At 38.2% G+C, this 15,487-nt stretch overlaps 1 protein-coding gene across 2 annotated transcripts; it reads left to right on the top strand.

The window, feature by feature from the left end:
- The first annotated feature begins 584 nt into the window (after positions 1-584).
- On the top strand, positions 585-12,864 carry SYT4 (synaptotagmin 4). 2 transcript variants are annotated; one of them, XM_039702016.1, is made up of 4 exons: positions 585-1,109; positions 3,829-4,637; positions 6,235-6,355; positions 9,377-12,864. In XM_039702016.1, the coding sequence occupies exons 1-4, from the start codon at positions 1,076-1,078 to the stop codon at positions 9,682-9,684; spliced, it is 1,272 nt and encodes a 423-aa protein (XP_039557950.1). In that variant the 5' UTR covers positions 585-1,075; the 3' UTR covers positions 9,685-12,864. The 2 variants fall into 2 exon arrangements, with proteins under 2 accessions (XP_039557950.1, XP_039557949.1); XM_039702015.1 differs by having other exon boundaries at positions 3,829-4,643.
- Positions 12,865-15,487: the final 2,623 nt, after the last annotated feature.

Below are 15,487 nucleotides of genomic sequence, written 5' to 3'. Positions count from 1 at the left end.
CAGTAAAATCTAGAAGTAAAGTCATCTCTTTCCCAGACCTGCAGGAAGATCAAGAGGATTTCCAGACTGGGGGCTGAATGTTTATATGGGGGTGGATGTTGGGAGGAAGCAGGGAGGAGGCACAGGGACAAGTCACATCCGGAGTTTTCGTGACTCAAATTCAGTAAATGCATCACGTCAGTCATAGGAAAAATGTGTGCCCTGCAGCTGGAGCTGAGGTGTCTGGACTCTCTCAGGTTGGCAACTCTTTCCCGTTGTTGTTGTAACATGCACAGCTGATAGTTAATTAAGCAAATGAATAGATCTTACCCTGGCAAAAGAGGCACACCCATGTCTTTCAGAGAGTGCACTGAATCACAGACATTGCCATTTCACTGTCTGTGTCCGGTGGAGGGGTGTGTGGGGGAGCTCATAACCTGCAGCAAGGCAGTTAAAATAATCGATGAGTGCGTGTTCAATCCCAAGACAGGGACGAGGAGAGGGGGAGGAGTAGGGTGTAGGAAGGGAGAGAGAGAGAGAGACAGAGAGGAAGGGAGGGAGGGTGTGGTGGCTAGGGAGGGGGGGAGGGAGGCGGGAAAGGTGCTGATTTCAGCCCTGTAGCGTCAGGATTGCGTCAATTTGGGTTTCAACCACGTACTCAGTCTCAGAGCGGAGCTACTCAGAAGAGCCAAAACAGGAAGGGGGTTGCAAATCAGTGTGCAAAGGGGAGGACCGAAGGTTCCCCTCCCCCCTCTCCTCCAGTCCCGTCGCAGCCTCCTCCTCCACTGTCCCCACTGCCTGTGTCTCCGGGTTTTGGGTGGTTTTTGTTGTTGTTTCTTTTTTTCCTCTCTTTGCAATTTTTTTTCTTTTTTTAACTGCGCTGGCAAAGACGCTGGCTACCCGGGCGCCGTGAGAGCCAGGGGACAGCAGGGCGGTGAGCTCAGTGCCCCGGGCGGGTCGCTTGGCATCCGGGGAGGCGGCTCCCGCATCCCGGACAGCGGCCCCAGCACCGCGGACAGCGGCTCCAGCACCGCGGACAGCGGCCCCAGCACCGCGGACAGCGGCCCCAGCACCGCGGACAGCGCTCGCCACCATCATGGCTCCGATAGCGGACAGCCGCCAGCAGTTCGGTAAGCGCGTCCCGGCTCCCCGCACCCGAGGCCGGGCGATGCTCCCCTTCCCGGGAGAAGAGCAGCCTCTAGCTGAGCCTCCCGGTGCCTCCCAGCAGCTTGTTGGGAGGGACCTGGTTTCCCCCCCCAGTTCTCTTCAGGTCTCAGAAGTTGTGTGGATTTGTTTTCTTTCCCTAATCTCTCTTCCCTCCCCGTTCGTCCTCCCTAGTAAAGTACCGGAAGAGATAAAGAGATTTTTGTAGGTGCGGTTTTGGATGAGAGAGGTTTGGTGCTGTTTTCTGTGTCACTGTTAAAGTAATGTGCATCAAGAGTTATATGATGTAAATGGCACAGAGAAAATCTTTGTTCAAGTCATTCAAATAACTGTCATTCCCTTTATTCTTATTGTAGGTCAATCATTAGTTAAAGTGAAAGGAACATTGATAGGAAGATGAAAATACAGGATTTCAGTGTTTTTAGCTGAACAGCTGCATTTTAACCAACCCAGTTTCAATGAGAATAACAAAGATGATAATGAACTTTTCAGTTTTGTCATTTCTATGTCCTGGATGTAGTGAGGTACCAGAAGTTTCAGAAGCAGTCATGTATGCGCACTTATAAAATGCATACATAGGTTTTTTTAGTGAGAAAAGCAATAAGAAGGAACATTGCCCATCTCTGCTTTACAAATATTGACTCTAACCTACATTGGGTTTGCTTTAGCAGTGGTTTGATTCAAGGATCATTCCACTGACTTAGAGAAGAGAGTCCAGATTTATATCACATAACTGGAATAACAACTTCTCCCAGAATCAGTGGGGGATTTTTTCAATTAATGCACTGCCTTGAATGTTAACCAATTGATTAGGACAAAAGCAAGAAATTAATTTTGTGACACAATTAGTTGTAAATATAGAACCATTTTAGTTACCATTTCATCTTCTTTCCTATTCCACCCACTTGAGGTTTCTAACCACATTTGTGACATCATGCTTGTCTAATTACTTATTTAAGAAAGTTAATTAATATTTTAAATATCACATTTATTCTACCACTACTTTCAGTAGTTGTAGAATTAAAGTAGAACATAATATCCATTACTATGAAAAGTCTATTATCACATGAGAAAGTATTGTAAATGTACAAACCATTCCTAAAAGATATTAAAGTATTCTGATTATTTTTCAATTACTTTTAGCTCTCTATTTTATACCATGTATATTTAAATTTCTGCAGCCCAGAGAATTCTTGAAACTTAACACCATGTGCTTAAGTTAGGAAAAATACTTTTTGGTTATGTATATGGTTGCCAGTAATTTCATTAAGTTCCTGTAATTAAGTATATAGACTAGTACAGCTTATAGGTGTTAGGAAAGCTGTCATAAAAAAATTAATAGCCAGGCCTGATCTTTTCTGAGCTGGAACATTATGTCCTACTTTGGTCTGATAGTATTGTTGTGGATTTTTTTCTGAATCATCACACTAAAAAGCAAAGGTGTATTGGCAGCACATTTATCTGCTCAGCTTTTGACCACACGAAGCTGATTTAGTAGTACAGGGGGATAGTTCTTCTTTACTCATCCAGAATGACCAGAGAGAAAAAGAACTGTTACATAATTGCCTTTATGCATAAACAATGTCACAACATTAATATTCCATTGTATGTCCACTGTTGCAGGGAATAAAGGTTAAGCACTGATTGTTATATTGCGGGAGGTTTAAACTCACTTAGTAATGTTACTTATGGGCAAAATTGGATTTCTAATTAGTTGTGCTCATTTACCCTTTGATGCGTGCTTTGAAGGGCTAATGATACTCCTTATGTAAATAATATATCCACTTGCTAAAGAAGGTTGTAGCACTTGCCCAGGTTTCTCTTTATTCAGTGTAAGTATAGAATTCATGTTAAACTGTAGAGCATTATGTTATAACGTTTTTTCTCATGTACTCCTAAGAAGTACTGACCCTTTCTGTAAACTCCCCATAAGCTTTGCTTCCGTGTCTTAAATGTAAATCTTAGTGGTTATCATTGATAAACTTAACATGAATCTTTCAGCTTTGAACCCACATGTTCTAGCTAATATCACATCCATCTGGAAAAGACACTTGCTATATAATTATTTGAAATTTTCTTGATAGACTTCCTCCTGTAAAGTATTGAAAATCCCAGTGAAACTGTTGAGTGCTATAACCTCCAAATAAACTTAATTCTTTCAAGAGATACCTACAGGCAATTTTGCGAACAGACCATAAAAATAGCTAATTGACTGCACAAAGTATTCCAGGAAACACTATGGAAAGCAGATGATGTATCTATAAGTAATATATATTTCAGAGTGTGTTTTAGCTAGCCAACAAACCTCCATAAACTCAAAGCTGAAAACAGCTGAGACCTGGTATTATTCACAGACATATAAGCTCAGAAACTACACACAGAGGGTTGAGACAGTAGAGAAATTATTAACAGTGATTATTATTACGATGGGAATAGTATTTTCCTCCCTAACTCTCTGTGTATGGAAAAATACTAGCATAACAAGCATGCCTTGGAGTGGGACTGCACACTGGTGCCTGCAGGTGGCGAGCAATGTGTACAATGCAGAGCGCTTCCAGTCTGTCAATCCTGCTGATATTACCATCTTGTACCAGTTTGTTTTACTAAATTATTGCTTTATTAAATATCATGCAGAATTCAAGGTACTGCTGCTTATGTGCTTGTTGCTATTTATTTAATTTGCAGATGAAATTCCTACAGTGGTTGGGATCTTTAGTGCATTTGGCCTTGTCTTCTCTGTCTCCCTCTTTGCTTGGATCTGCTGCCAACGCAAATCTTCCAAGTCCAATAAGACCCCTCCATACAAGTTTGTCCATGTTCTGAAGGGGGTTGATATTTACCCTGAGAATCTCAACAGCAAGAAGAAGTTTGGAGCAGATGATAAAAGTGAAGCAAAGAACAAATCAGCAATGCCAAAGGACTCTCTCCATCTTGACCTGGAGAAGAGAGATCTAAATGGCAATTTTCCCAAAACAAACACAAAAATGCAGGGCTCTCCAGATCTTGGAAATTCATCTCCTAAGCACTTTGCAGAAAGGAAGAAAGATTCAGTATCCCCTGATAGCTTAAAATCCATCACTTCTCTGTCATCTGAAGATAAACAAGACAAGCTAGGAACTCTCTTTTTCTCCTTAGAGTACAACTTTGAGAAAAAGGCATTTGTAGTGAACATCAAAGAAGCTCGTGGGCTGCCAGCAATGGATGAACAGTCAATGACTTCTGATCCCTACATCAAAATGACAATCCTGCCTGAAAAAAAGCACAAGGTGAAAACCAGAGTGCTGAGAAAAACCTTAGATCCAGCTTTTGATGAGACTTTCACATTTTATGGGATTCCCTACAGTCAAATTCAAGACTTAACCCTTCACTTCATGATTTTGAGCTTTGACAGGTTTTCCAGAGATGATGTCATTGGTGAAGTCCTCATCCCCCTCGCTGGAATTGAACTCTCAGAAGGAAGGCTGCTAATGGACAGAGAGATCATCAAGAGAAATGTTAGGGTAACATCTTTTTTATTCAAAGTTTGAAAATGTTGTGATAGGGTTAGCTATGATTCTTGTGTAATACTGTTGCCATCTTGGAAAGAAAAGCCAAAAACTCACCATGCAATTCCTGAGATGCTTTCCTAATGGCAGTGTGAGGAAGTCATTACACAAATGCAATTTAAAAAAACCCTGAAAAACACTACAAGCATATTGAAAGAAATTACTACTGCCCTAAGCTCTAATTTCTTATTCATCTGGTCCAGCAGGTTTGAGTGGACCAATTTCAGTTAGCTCAAGCAGTCTCAATCGCTGTTGATTTGCTTTTAAATGAAAGAATAAAAATATTTATGTATTATTCCCTTTCTCCTCCACCCCCATTTATATTTGACATCATCCTTTCTTAAATCTTACTGAAGTCAATGGAAATATCAACTGCATAGGCTGTGTAGCACATTCTTAAGGAATGTAGGTGCTCTTTAATGAAGGAAGTGGGATCTGCTAGAGACAATATTGTTGATGTTGTAGCATGTTCTTGCATGTTGGTGCTGTCACCACCTTGTCTCTCATGAATTGAGGGAGGCCGCAGCTTTACTAGAGGTAGTGAGGGTGAAGCCATAGACTTTGTGGAGTTACCAAGAAGACTTCCTGACTTTATTGGGACAAAAATATTTAATGCTGTGTTGTCTCAGTTCAGAGACAACACAGCATTAAATACTTCACAATGAAAGGGCCATTTACAACCACCCCACCTGAACCACAGAAATGCACAGGCATCGCACATACACTCTTATATCTCTGCTGAGGAAGTGGAATGTGTATTGACATTCAACATGATTGGTTTCAAGTGCCAAGCATACTGGCAAATAAAACAAATGTCTACTAGGCAACATACCTATAGCTAATACTGTTATTTTGCAATTCTATCACTATATGACAACAAATATAAGTATGTCATTGATGGTTTTTTTAATAACCTATTGGATTTTCTGGTATATAAGGTACTATCTTCTCCTGTCTCCCTTGCCTTCCTTCTCCATTTGAAATAAACTACTACTGCAAATTCAAATCTAATAATGATTGAGAAAATCTTTTATCTCATCTTTATTTCATGTATATTATACTGCTTTAGAGAGTGTCAAGTGATAAGATTTCACTGACAGTTTGAATTCTTCCTGTTTAAAATACCTTACCAAATATTTTTTTCTTTACTTGAACTAGATTTTTTTCTCTCCATTGTATCTTCATGGAATTTTGTTTGCTTAGGATAATTTTCTTTTTTTAGCTGAGATTTTTTTCCCTCAGGATTTCATTTCTACTTTCCAGAGATAGTGATGTCATGTGAGCTAATATTGTGCATTTATTTTTTAATTTTATTCAGTCTGATAACCAATCATAGGAAAAGTTATATAACTAACATAGAGGGAAATTATAATCACTATGTAAATCAGAATAGCTATATATGGTATGTCCTTTTAGACAGCTTCAGAGCATACACTTCTGTGACATTTCATAAACCTTTTTAACTTTGGTTTAAAACTTGGTCAATATAAATGCTTGTAAACAGTTTTATTTCTTTTTTTTTCTGTTTTTCCTTTAATGTCCTCAGAAGTCATCTGGTCGTGGAGAATTACTGGTCTCTCTCTGTTATCAATCTACAACAAACACACTCACTGTCGTTGTTCTAAAAGCCAGGCATCTACCTAAATCTGATGTGTCAGGATTATCAGGTAATGGTTTTAATAATGAATATGCCCTAAGAATATAAAACAGAATGACAAAAGACAGCTGAAATGCAGCATTTGAAAGACTAAAAATATTCCTTACATACAGAAATGGTGTTTCTGTTATTTACAGCCTATTCATTTCATTCATATCTAGGTCAATGCTTTATTTCCAGGGTATGTATTTTACAAATTTGTTCTTCAATCACATCAAAAAAAGGTGACATCTGTTAGCAGTGGAAACCAATGAGTTTTATGATTGTCTTGAACAGAACCCATCTGCCATAAGCGTGGGATGTTGTTTGCAGATACCAAAAGCTTTTATTTATGACAAAAAATGAGTTTATTTGTAGAAGATCAGTATTGAGTGAGACCATCACATAATTTATCTCAGAAGAAAAACAGCTTCTTACCTCTGCGTTGAATTTGGCCACTGAGCACTAATATTTTTTTGGCAAGGTGAAAAGGTGAGCTGTGCCAGTGCTGGGAGGATGCTGCAACATGACACGTGTGCTTCATTGTGAGCCAAACTTGGGGTGCACTAAGAGGGAGCAGGTTTTATCCTCTCTTCTCCTTGTCTGCTGCCATTTCTCATTCAGTGGAACTTCCTCTGAAGCTAATTCTAGAATTGCACTTGGAAGACACATTAAGGCTATATAACATAACAAGAATATAAAATTTAATGTCCTGTATATAAGACTGCCACACAAAAACAACAGTACAAAAAAAAAAGGGCTGTAATACCACATCTGCTGCTGCTTCTTTATAGAACTTACAGTCTTTCATTTCACTCAATATTATGAAAGAAGAAGAGGAGGAAGTAGTTTTGGGAAACATTGAATAATTATCACTGCAGCCAATAATACAGCTTTTCTATGTTTCATACTGAATTCAACTGGAAAGTTAGCCTATCCTTAATCCAATGCAACAAACCTATAGGTAACCCTCATCAAGTCCCATTTAAATCTTCCTTTTGATCTAAATTTTGTTCACATATCAGAAGGAGAAAAGATGTATATTGAGCCCAACAATTTACTTGACTGAAAGAGAGGATATTTATTTTTAAAAATCAACCCAAAAGTCACAGGAGATAGTGGTGGCTTCATGGAGACAGCATGACAATCAGCTGATCTCAACACACCTGCTTGATGTTTACCCAGATGGGAAAATAACTTGGTAAAAAAGCCCTTCTAGTCACAGCATCCACTTGGACCCTAAGGAACACCCATATTTTACTGCAGCTCTTACAAGAAAACCTATGAATTTGTTTGCATTTCTTCCATCCCTGGGAGAGCCTTGCTGACTATAATGGGAATGAAGTATTTTTGCAGGCAATCATGTTGCACCTGGACTCTTACTCCATTTAAACCGTTTTCCATTATTTTCTGTTCGTCAGTAAGGCTGGGTGTAACAGATATTTGGATGTCAGTAGCATACTGCACTCAGGACACTCCAAATTTCCTCTGTGACTTTCTCATCATCCCAGCATTAATCTTAGAAAATGAGGAGGGTGAATCCACTGTTTCTATGGGATAAAATAATTCCACAATTCAACCTCTTTGAGAAGAGAGAAATTTTTATACTCAGAAACTCATCAATTTTCACAATCTCCTTAATTTCCATGGTCTCTGGTGCGGAGTGACCTTTGCTAGCCTAATAAAATCTAGTGGAACTCTCTAGTCTTATCTTGTAGCTGGTCAAAGGTAACAGAAAACTTCCTCTAAAAAGAAATGGAAACCAGTGTGAATCCACTGATTGACGTTGTTTTTGATATTTCTAGTTCTTGTATGGCATACAATAATTTCAAACCCAGGGACTGTTCTTATTAAGCCCTGCTTTTGAAATGCTCATTATGGTAATAGAATAAGAAAGAGAAGAAGTACCCCATCACACCCCACCTATGGTAGATTACTGTAAGTTCAAGGAAAAACATAACTTGTACTCATCCAACCCTTTCTGTCTGATAACTGTGGCATAAAATGTATAAATTCTGTTCAGTTTTAGTGTTACTTCTTTTAAAAATGTATTCAGGAGTTCTTGATGATTAACTTGGTTAATTGTTTACATAAACTATCATGTTTGACTGGGTTCAGTAGAGAAGATTTTGTACTACATCACTGCACCATGAGAACCTGGAAACAGGCCCACAATTTCACTGAATAAATGCCAAGATAATTGAAAGGGTTGACTCTTAAAATGTCTCCTCTGAAAGAATAAATATGGCCATTATTGAAGACAATGGCAAGGGAACCTCACAAAAATTAAGTAATTGTGATGAATACAAACACTCAACATTGTTTGGCAGCTAAAAATATGGACATTTTCCCTTCCCATATTCAACAGTAGTACAGCACAGGTGTAAAATACACATTTCAACAGCAAACATACTCTTACATTTAAAGTTTAGTGTCAGATTTGTTCAATAACAATTGGTAGCCTCAATTTAGTCAGATGAATTGACTTCTATAAGACCCCAGCAGAAATATCATATTCATTCTCTCAGCCCAAATTTATTCACTCCTTTCTGAAAATTTTCTTTTCATGGGTTTGATTAGTGCTGATGATTATACCCCAGTAGAATGTGTGAAAAGCAAATTTCTGTCACAGATAGATGTGTAATGTTATATATTTTTCAGAGACCTTTAGAATTTTGTGCACTTCCAGACCATCTTTGAATATGATAGAGGTTTCATGGACTGCAGAACAGGATTTATCTCATGAAACACCTGTGTACAGACACACCTGTATTTGGTTGCAGTCTAAACTTCACTGCCTGCCTTGAACACAATTTTGGTGATAAAGGGATACTAGAGGGGTCAATTCAGATGTAAAGAAAAAAAAAATTGGATGAGAGGAATCAATTTTAATAACTTGATACAACTACTCATCGTGATGTAGTTATACATCTACATCTTGATACAACTACATGTGATGTAGTTGGAAAATTGTGTAATTTACCATAAATTACATCAAGGAATTTCTAAACACTGGTCAATATCTGATCTGTGCTCTTTTTTTTCATTGCAGACCCTTACGTCAAAGTGAACCTGTACCATGCCAAGAAGAGAATTTCTAAAAAGAAGACCCATGTGAAGAAGTGCACTCCCAATGCAGTGTTCAATGAATTGTTTGTTTTTGACATTCCTTGTGAGGGCCTTGATGATATCAGCATTGAATTTCTGGTTTTAGATTCAGATAGGGGATCAAGGAATGAGGTCATTGGCCGGTTGACCTTGGGATCTTCAGCAGAAGGAACAGGTGGAGAGCATTGGAAAGAAATTTGTGAATATCCTAGGAGACAAATTGCCAAATGGCATATGTTATGTGATGGTTAGCAGGTTAGAGAGGGAATGGATCTTAAAAAACTATATATATTTCCATAGGCAAGGAGCAGGTTTTTTTTCTTTGCTATGTACAATTACAAGCTTTTAACAACAAAACATTTTCTTTTTTTGATTTTTTCTTTTCAAGGGGGGTGGGGAGTTTGAAATAAACTTGAATTGAATTATCAGAACAGAAGGTAGCTTAATTTTCACAGTAAAAAATGAAATTTCTATTTCATTAAACTTTAACATAATTAGTTCAGATTAATATTCTTCTACAGTTTAAGTGGCCTGTAAATTCTGAAGCACTGTAAACCTCAAGAAGAACAAACTATGTTTTGAAAGAGTCACTTATTAGTGATTCATATATAGAAGAAGATAACCTTACTACAATATATCCAAAAAAACCCCACCTGTGGCTTATTAGGGAAGGGGATGGATCTATAAAAGCCATGGGGATTGAGGGTGAGTAGGGGGGGAAGTTCCTTCTGCCCCTCCACCAAAAACCTTCTTTTATAAAAATTTAATCATTTTTTCTAAGTTTTGCTTACTTATACTTTGATCATCCCAAAGAATTAACATGTTCTTGGTATTTTGCTTTACATATCACATTGTGTAAAACTGGTTTTTTTAAGTGTCAAAATATTATATAATTAATTACACTTGGACTTTTTTAGTAAGTTTATATATCTAGCTTGCTTTATTACAGTGACCAAAATAGATACATACTTCAACCTAATGATAAGTTAGTGTACTTTTTTTGTTAAAAGGGCTCCTTTACGGGTGACTGTACATGTTACAGTATAGCTAGAATTTGGGGTTAGATATGGCTTGCATTTTTTTCCTCTAGGTAGGATTACACTTTAAACATTTCAAGCCATACAAAACAAATTCTGTTGAGATGAAGTAACATACAAGATATTACAATCAATTACTTTTCACCAATTATATTTTAATGTTTCACTAGTACTAAAAAAAATATGGTTTTTTTTGGTTTCATTAAAGAATAAACAAATAGTTAGACAAAGAAGAAAACCTTATTCTGCTGTTTAACTTTCTGTATTTAACCTCCTGGACTGTAACAGAAGCTATTACAGTCAGTACCAATATACAAACTCCAGTACATTTTTTAAATTTTGCAGGAGAGGAAAACAAATTCACTTTATAATTTCTTCAATATTCTATAGACAAGGTACTTTGAAAGTACTTTGGTTATATGAATTAATGTACATTACTGACTGTACTGAAAATGGTGGTGGTAAGGGAAAAAACATCCTGATTTCATGTCAGTGTGACACATGTCTATTTAAAATTAAATTGTGTCAGGCTGAGGAAATATCTAGTGTAACAATAATAAGTGTACAAATTTACACATTTAGACCTGTGAAATTTAGTCTTGGTCACACCAGATAGGTTTTTAAGCTGTCAGAACTATAGCACAACTATAAGCAGATTATTTCCTAAAGTTTGTGCACTAACTTCTGATACAGAATTGTTTGCAAGTATTAGTCCTACTTCATTTTCAAGTAAAATATATATAAAGAAGAAGATAGTGATGTTCGTTGTTGACATAAGAAGGATTAAAAAATGGAAAACCATTTTCAGTATTTTTGCATACGTCATTTGTCACGTGTAATCCCATTGAAGCAAACAAGACTACTTGGGAATAAGGCACTGCTCATTGTGAGTAAAGGTAGCAAAATGGGCATGCCAGGTTAGAACAAACCAAACATACATTGAATGTCAATCTACTTTCATTAAACAACAGACCTAGGTCCTACTTAAAACTGTTGGGGATTTGTTGTCTACTTTACCTGTTCTCATATGGCCAAATTATGTTTGCAGGAAAGGACACTGAAATATGAAATATGCAAGTAGACAAATAGTACTGGAAGAATTCCATTGAGGCTCTTCCAGGTTTTGTGTCAGTATTTTCTCCAGTTTTTGAGAATGTGTTTGATACAACAGTGTTTATAGATTTCTGTAAAAATACATTTTCAAAATAACATAAACATGCTTTTTATGATAATGCTAAATGTAAAAATATTGCGTATTGTATGTATAAAGGAGAGGAATCTTTTTTGATTATTTCTTTAGAAAGCTGATTAACTGCTTAAGGGCTAGAGTTTACCAGCCGCATTCAAGCAGAGCTAATCCAAAGCCACCAAATGAAAGATGCCCACTGGTTTGAGTGGGGTTTGAAGTGCAATCACAGAGCAAAAATCTCCTGAGTCAACCCAGAAATGTCACTGGGACCATGGATATGAGGTGAGATGGTTTTATCCAATGGAGACTGGGAGAGTTTAGGTCAGTATGACACAATCAGTTGTAACAATTTCTGAAAAGGAAAGAACTGATCTGGAAATGATTGCATCCAAGAGAGTGGGGCATCTTGGAAATAAAAAAGATGGAGGTTTTGTACGCTGGCCCATAAGTAGTTCCTTATCTTTAAAAATCAGATGACAGGCATCATCTGTCTCCAATGAACACAATATATGACATTAGGGGATAACAATTCATCTTTTTGAATTGATGCTGGGCTGTGATGATCATCTTTCATTTTACATCCAACAAGTCGTCACCAATTTTTTTTTATTATTATTATTTTTATTTTTTTATTTTTAGTTTTTATAGCAGCTTAAAGGTCAATATTTCTACCAGCTAAATGGCAATTTTTGTTGGGGGTAGGGGAGTTGGAATTGGAAAGGGATGCAAACACATTTTTATTAAATCTAAAGAAACCTTGTAAATAGATTTTTTTTTTCATTTAAAGCAATTCTCAGTTTGAAAAGTTGAGTAAAGACGACTTGTAACACATTTTAAACCAGAAAGAGGCAGGAGAGCGAATGTAGGCCTGTACTGAGGTGAGAAATTCTGCTGTTTTATAAAGTGTTCAATTCTCATTGTGAATATCTTGAACTCTGTTAAGGATACTGTACTGTATTAAACATGTAAAAAAAAAATGTTTGTCTAAGTAGCTTACAAAAATAATAACCCCTTGAATGGGAGACTATCCATGTCTGGAGATCTGTCGTAACTAAATACCTGATTCGTTATGGTGTTGTAACTTAATAGAAGCTATTCAAGAGAAAGCATGGTGTATGAGACTTTGTAAGTTATTTGTGCTGGTTCTGTATGTTGTGCCATGTGTGTAAGACAAGAATAAACTGCTGCTTTTGTTCATCCCATCCCACCTATTATCCCACATATGTATCTTTTTTCCCCCCAAAGATTTCTGCTATTGTTTGTGTTCATGGTCTACTCTCATCTTCCTATCAGAAAGCATTTTACTTGCAGTGTCTTCTTCTTCTCAAAGACATAGATTGGATTTGTTCTGACAAATACTACCCAGCAATATCACATGTACTTTATTCCCAGATACTTGCTGAATATAAGTCCTGAATTATACTCTGCACTCAGGCCAGAACCAGAAACACATGACAGATGATACGAATCTTACAGGGGCAGATATATAGATGCAAGCAAGAATGAATTGTAATGTATTAGGTAGAAGGAGAAATAATAAAGTCAAATTATCCTGTCATTCTAGTTGTTTTCTTTACCCTGGACAATCATCCTGTACTACTTCCTCGTAGACAATGAAGTCATGTCAGGCTCCGGCTTGTCAGGTGAGTTTGGAAGTTGAGGTAGTGAGAACATTCATTCAAGTGCTATACCTAAGTACAAACTTTGCTGTAGTGCTCTCTAAGTTTATCAGAGTACTTGCTGGCATAGAAACAGAAACCCAGGAAAGAGGAAGGGAGCTGCAGCTGGGATACATGCTGCCATTTAATGACTCCCATTGTGAGCTCCAACACCTGGAAGGGTTCCCTGTTCCTTGTAGTAGAAATCAATTGCAGGATTCACAAGCCAGATGCATAAAATACAACGTCTTCTACAGTTATAAGCTGGTATATTGTCTCTGACAAATCTCCTGGCCCCAGCAGACAGGTATCAAGTGTAAGACTGCTCTACTCCATCCCATGCAGGCACTTATTTTCTTTTCCTTGCATTGTACAGTTCTCCTAAAACAATGGTGATTCACATGGTTCACATTCCAGCCCCACTTCCTCTGGATGGAGATCAAGAATGTCTTTATGTTTTGATCAAGAATGTCTTTATGTTTTCCAAATACGATGCGGGTGTGCCTCAGGGGCAGTCTCAAAGCTAATGTTCTGATTGCTATTTGTACCTCAAATTGCTGCAACAGACCCCTGACAGAGCCCTTGCAGATATCCTCTTTACATTCCCCAAGGTCAAACACTATTCTGTAAGCCCATTGTGTTTTATGTCATTATGGATAAAAACATTCTTAATACACGGCAAAAATACATAACCGCAGGTGGCCATACACAACACTTATTTTTATTTCTAAAACAAGATTCAAACATGGTCTATGTAAGCTGCTATACTTCATGATGTCTCATGGAGGTGCTGAACAACTCACAGCACTATTGCAGCTGCTAAAACTGGCACTGACACATTTTTTTTTACCTGATGGTGACTCCTGAGCAGTTACCTTAATTCAAAAAGTCCTACCCAGCCTCACAGGCTTTTTCCATATGTTTATCCCTCCACAACTGAACAACTTTGGTCTAGAAGCAGCACTGCAGTACTGTTTACAGTTGCAGTATGGAAGAACTTTATATTTAGGTACAACAAAAGGATCAAAGTCAGTAAGAAGGGAAATGCAAGAAGTTAAATTCTTTACTATGCCTGCATTGTTGTGCCAGTTTTTCCATTGTGTTCCTTACACAACCAGAGAACATCCTGCAGTCACAAGCGTGAATGCTCTGGTTGCACCACCAGCAGCAGAGTCAGGTGTTATCTTGAAAGATCTGTTGACTTCTGCTTGAGCCCTTCAGTCTCAGCTGCAGCACTTAGGCCCACACACCTCACCCTACACCCAGCACTCTGCAGTCACCCCTGACAGGCTCTGAATAAACCCTGGCAGTACTGTTCATGCCCAGATGGAAGAGCTGCAATACGCCAGGGGCTGGAAAACTTTGGCAACAGCCTGAGTCTGGGTCTCATTGCAAGGACCAGTCTTCCCAAGATATCACCAGGGCAGGTTGGCAGATTGTGCATCCCTCCCCATGAGGATGGAGTCTCCAATATCTCCCACCTTCCTTTTCTTCTCAGGCTGAGGCTGGTTCCTGTGTCCCATCCCTGGACACTGAAAATCTCACCAGTTTCTGGCATGTGCCAGTGCCCATTCTCAGTCATCACTCCTCCTGAAGCTGCTGCAGCCCCAGCCGTGTAACTCCCACTCATTTTAGAGTTTCTGTAATTGTGTAACTGCTTTTCCTTAAAAAAGCAACATGTCATTCACCCTGAAGATCCTGTGGGATTTCTTGCTGTGAATCTCTCTGACAGCAACATGCTCTTAGGTCAGTCAAGAACAGTCTGGGTCTTACTGGAAAATGCTCAACCTCCTCTCATCCTGATGAAGGAAATGTCACTCATTACTGAATCTTTTTCTTCCTCTTTGGACAGTCTTTCAAGAAGGGTTTTTATAGGTGTCTGAGCTGTAAGACGTGGTTTTGCATTTTTGTAAGTGGATGTTTAGGCATGGAATTTGGGTTTAAGTGAAACATGCAGGAATGCCAGGTCCCACTGGGTGACAGGTAAGGGCTGTGCTACTGAAAACAGCTTTTACTGGGGCCGAGCTCACACACAGGGCTGAGGTAGCAGTCATGTGCAGGAGTTCTGAGTCATAACATTTTGGATTGTGACTTAAACTAGAACAGATTGTTTGCAATATAACTTAATGTTGCAAAAAGGTCCCTGTATTTCTTCCATGTAAGAAATATTG

The sequence above is a fragment of the Passer montanus genome, unplaced genomic scaffold (genome assembly GCF_014805655.1).
Source record: "Passer montanus isolate IOZ18808 unplaced genomic scaffold, ASM1480565v1 scaffold152, whole genome shotgun sequence".
Lineage (NCBI taxonomy): Eukaryota > Metazoa > Chordata > Aves > Passeriformes > Passeridae > Passer > Passer montanus.
This window is presented reverse-complemented; position numbering and strand designations above follow the sequence as displayed.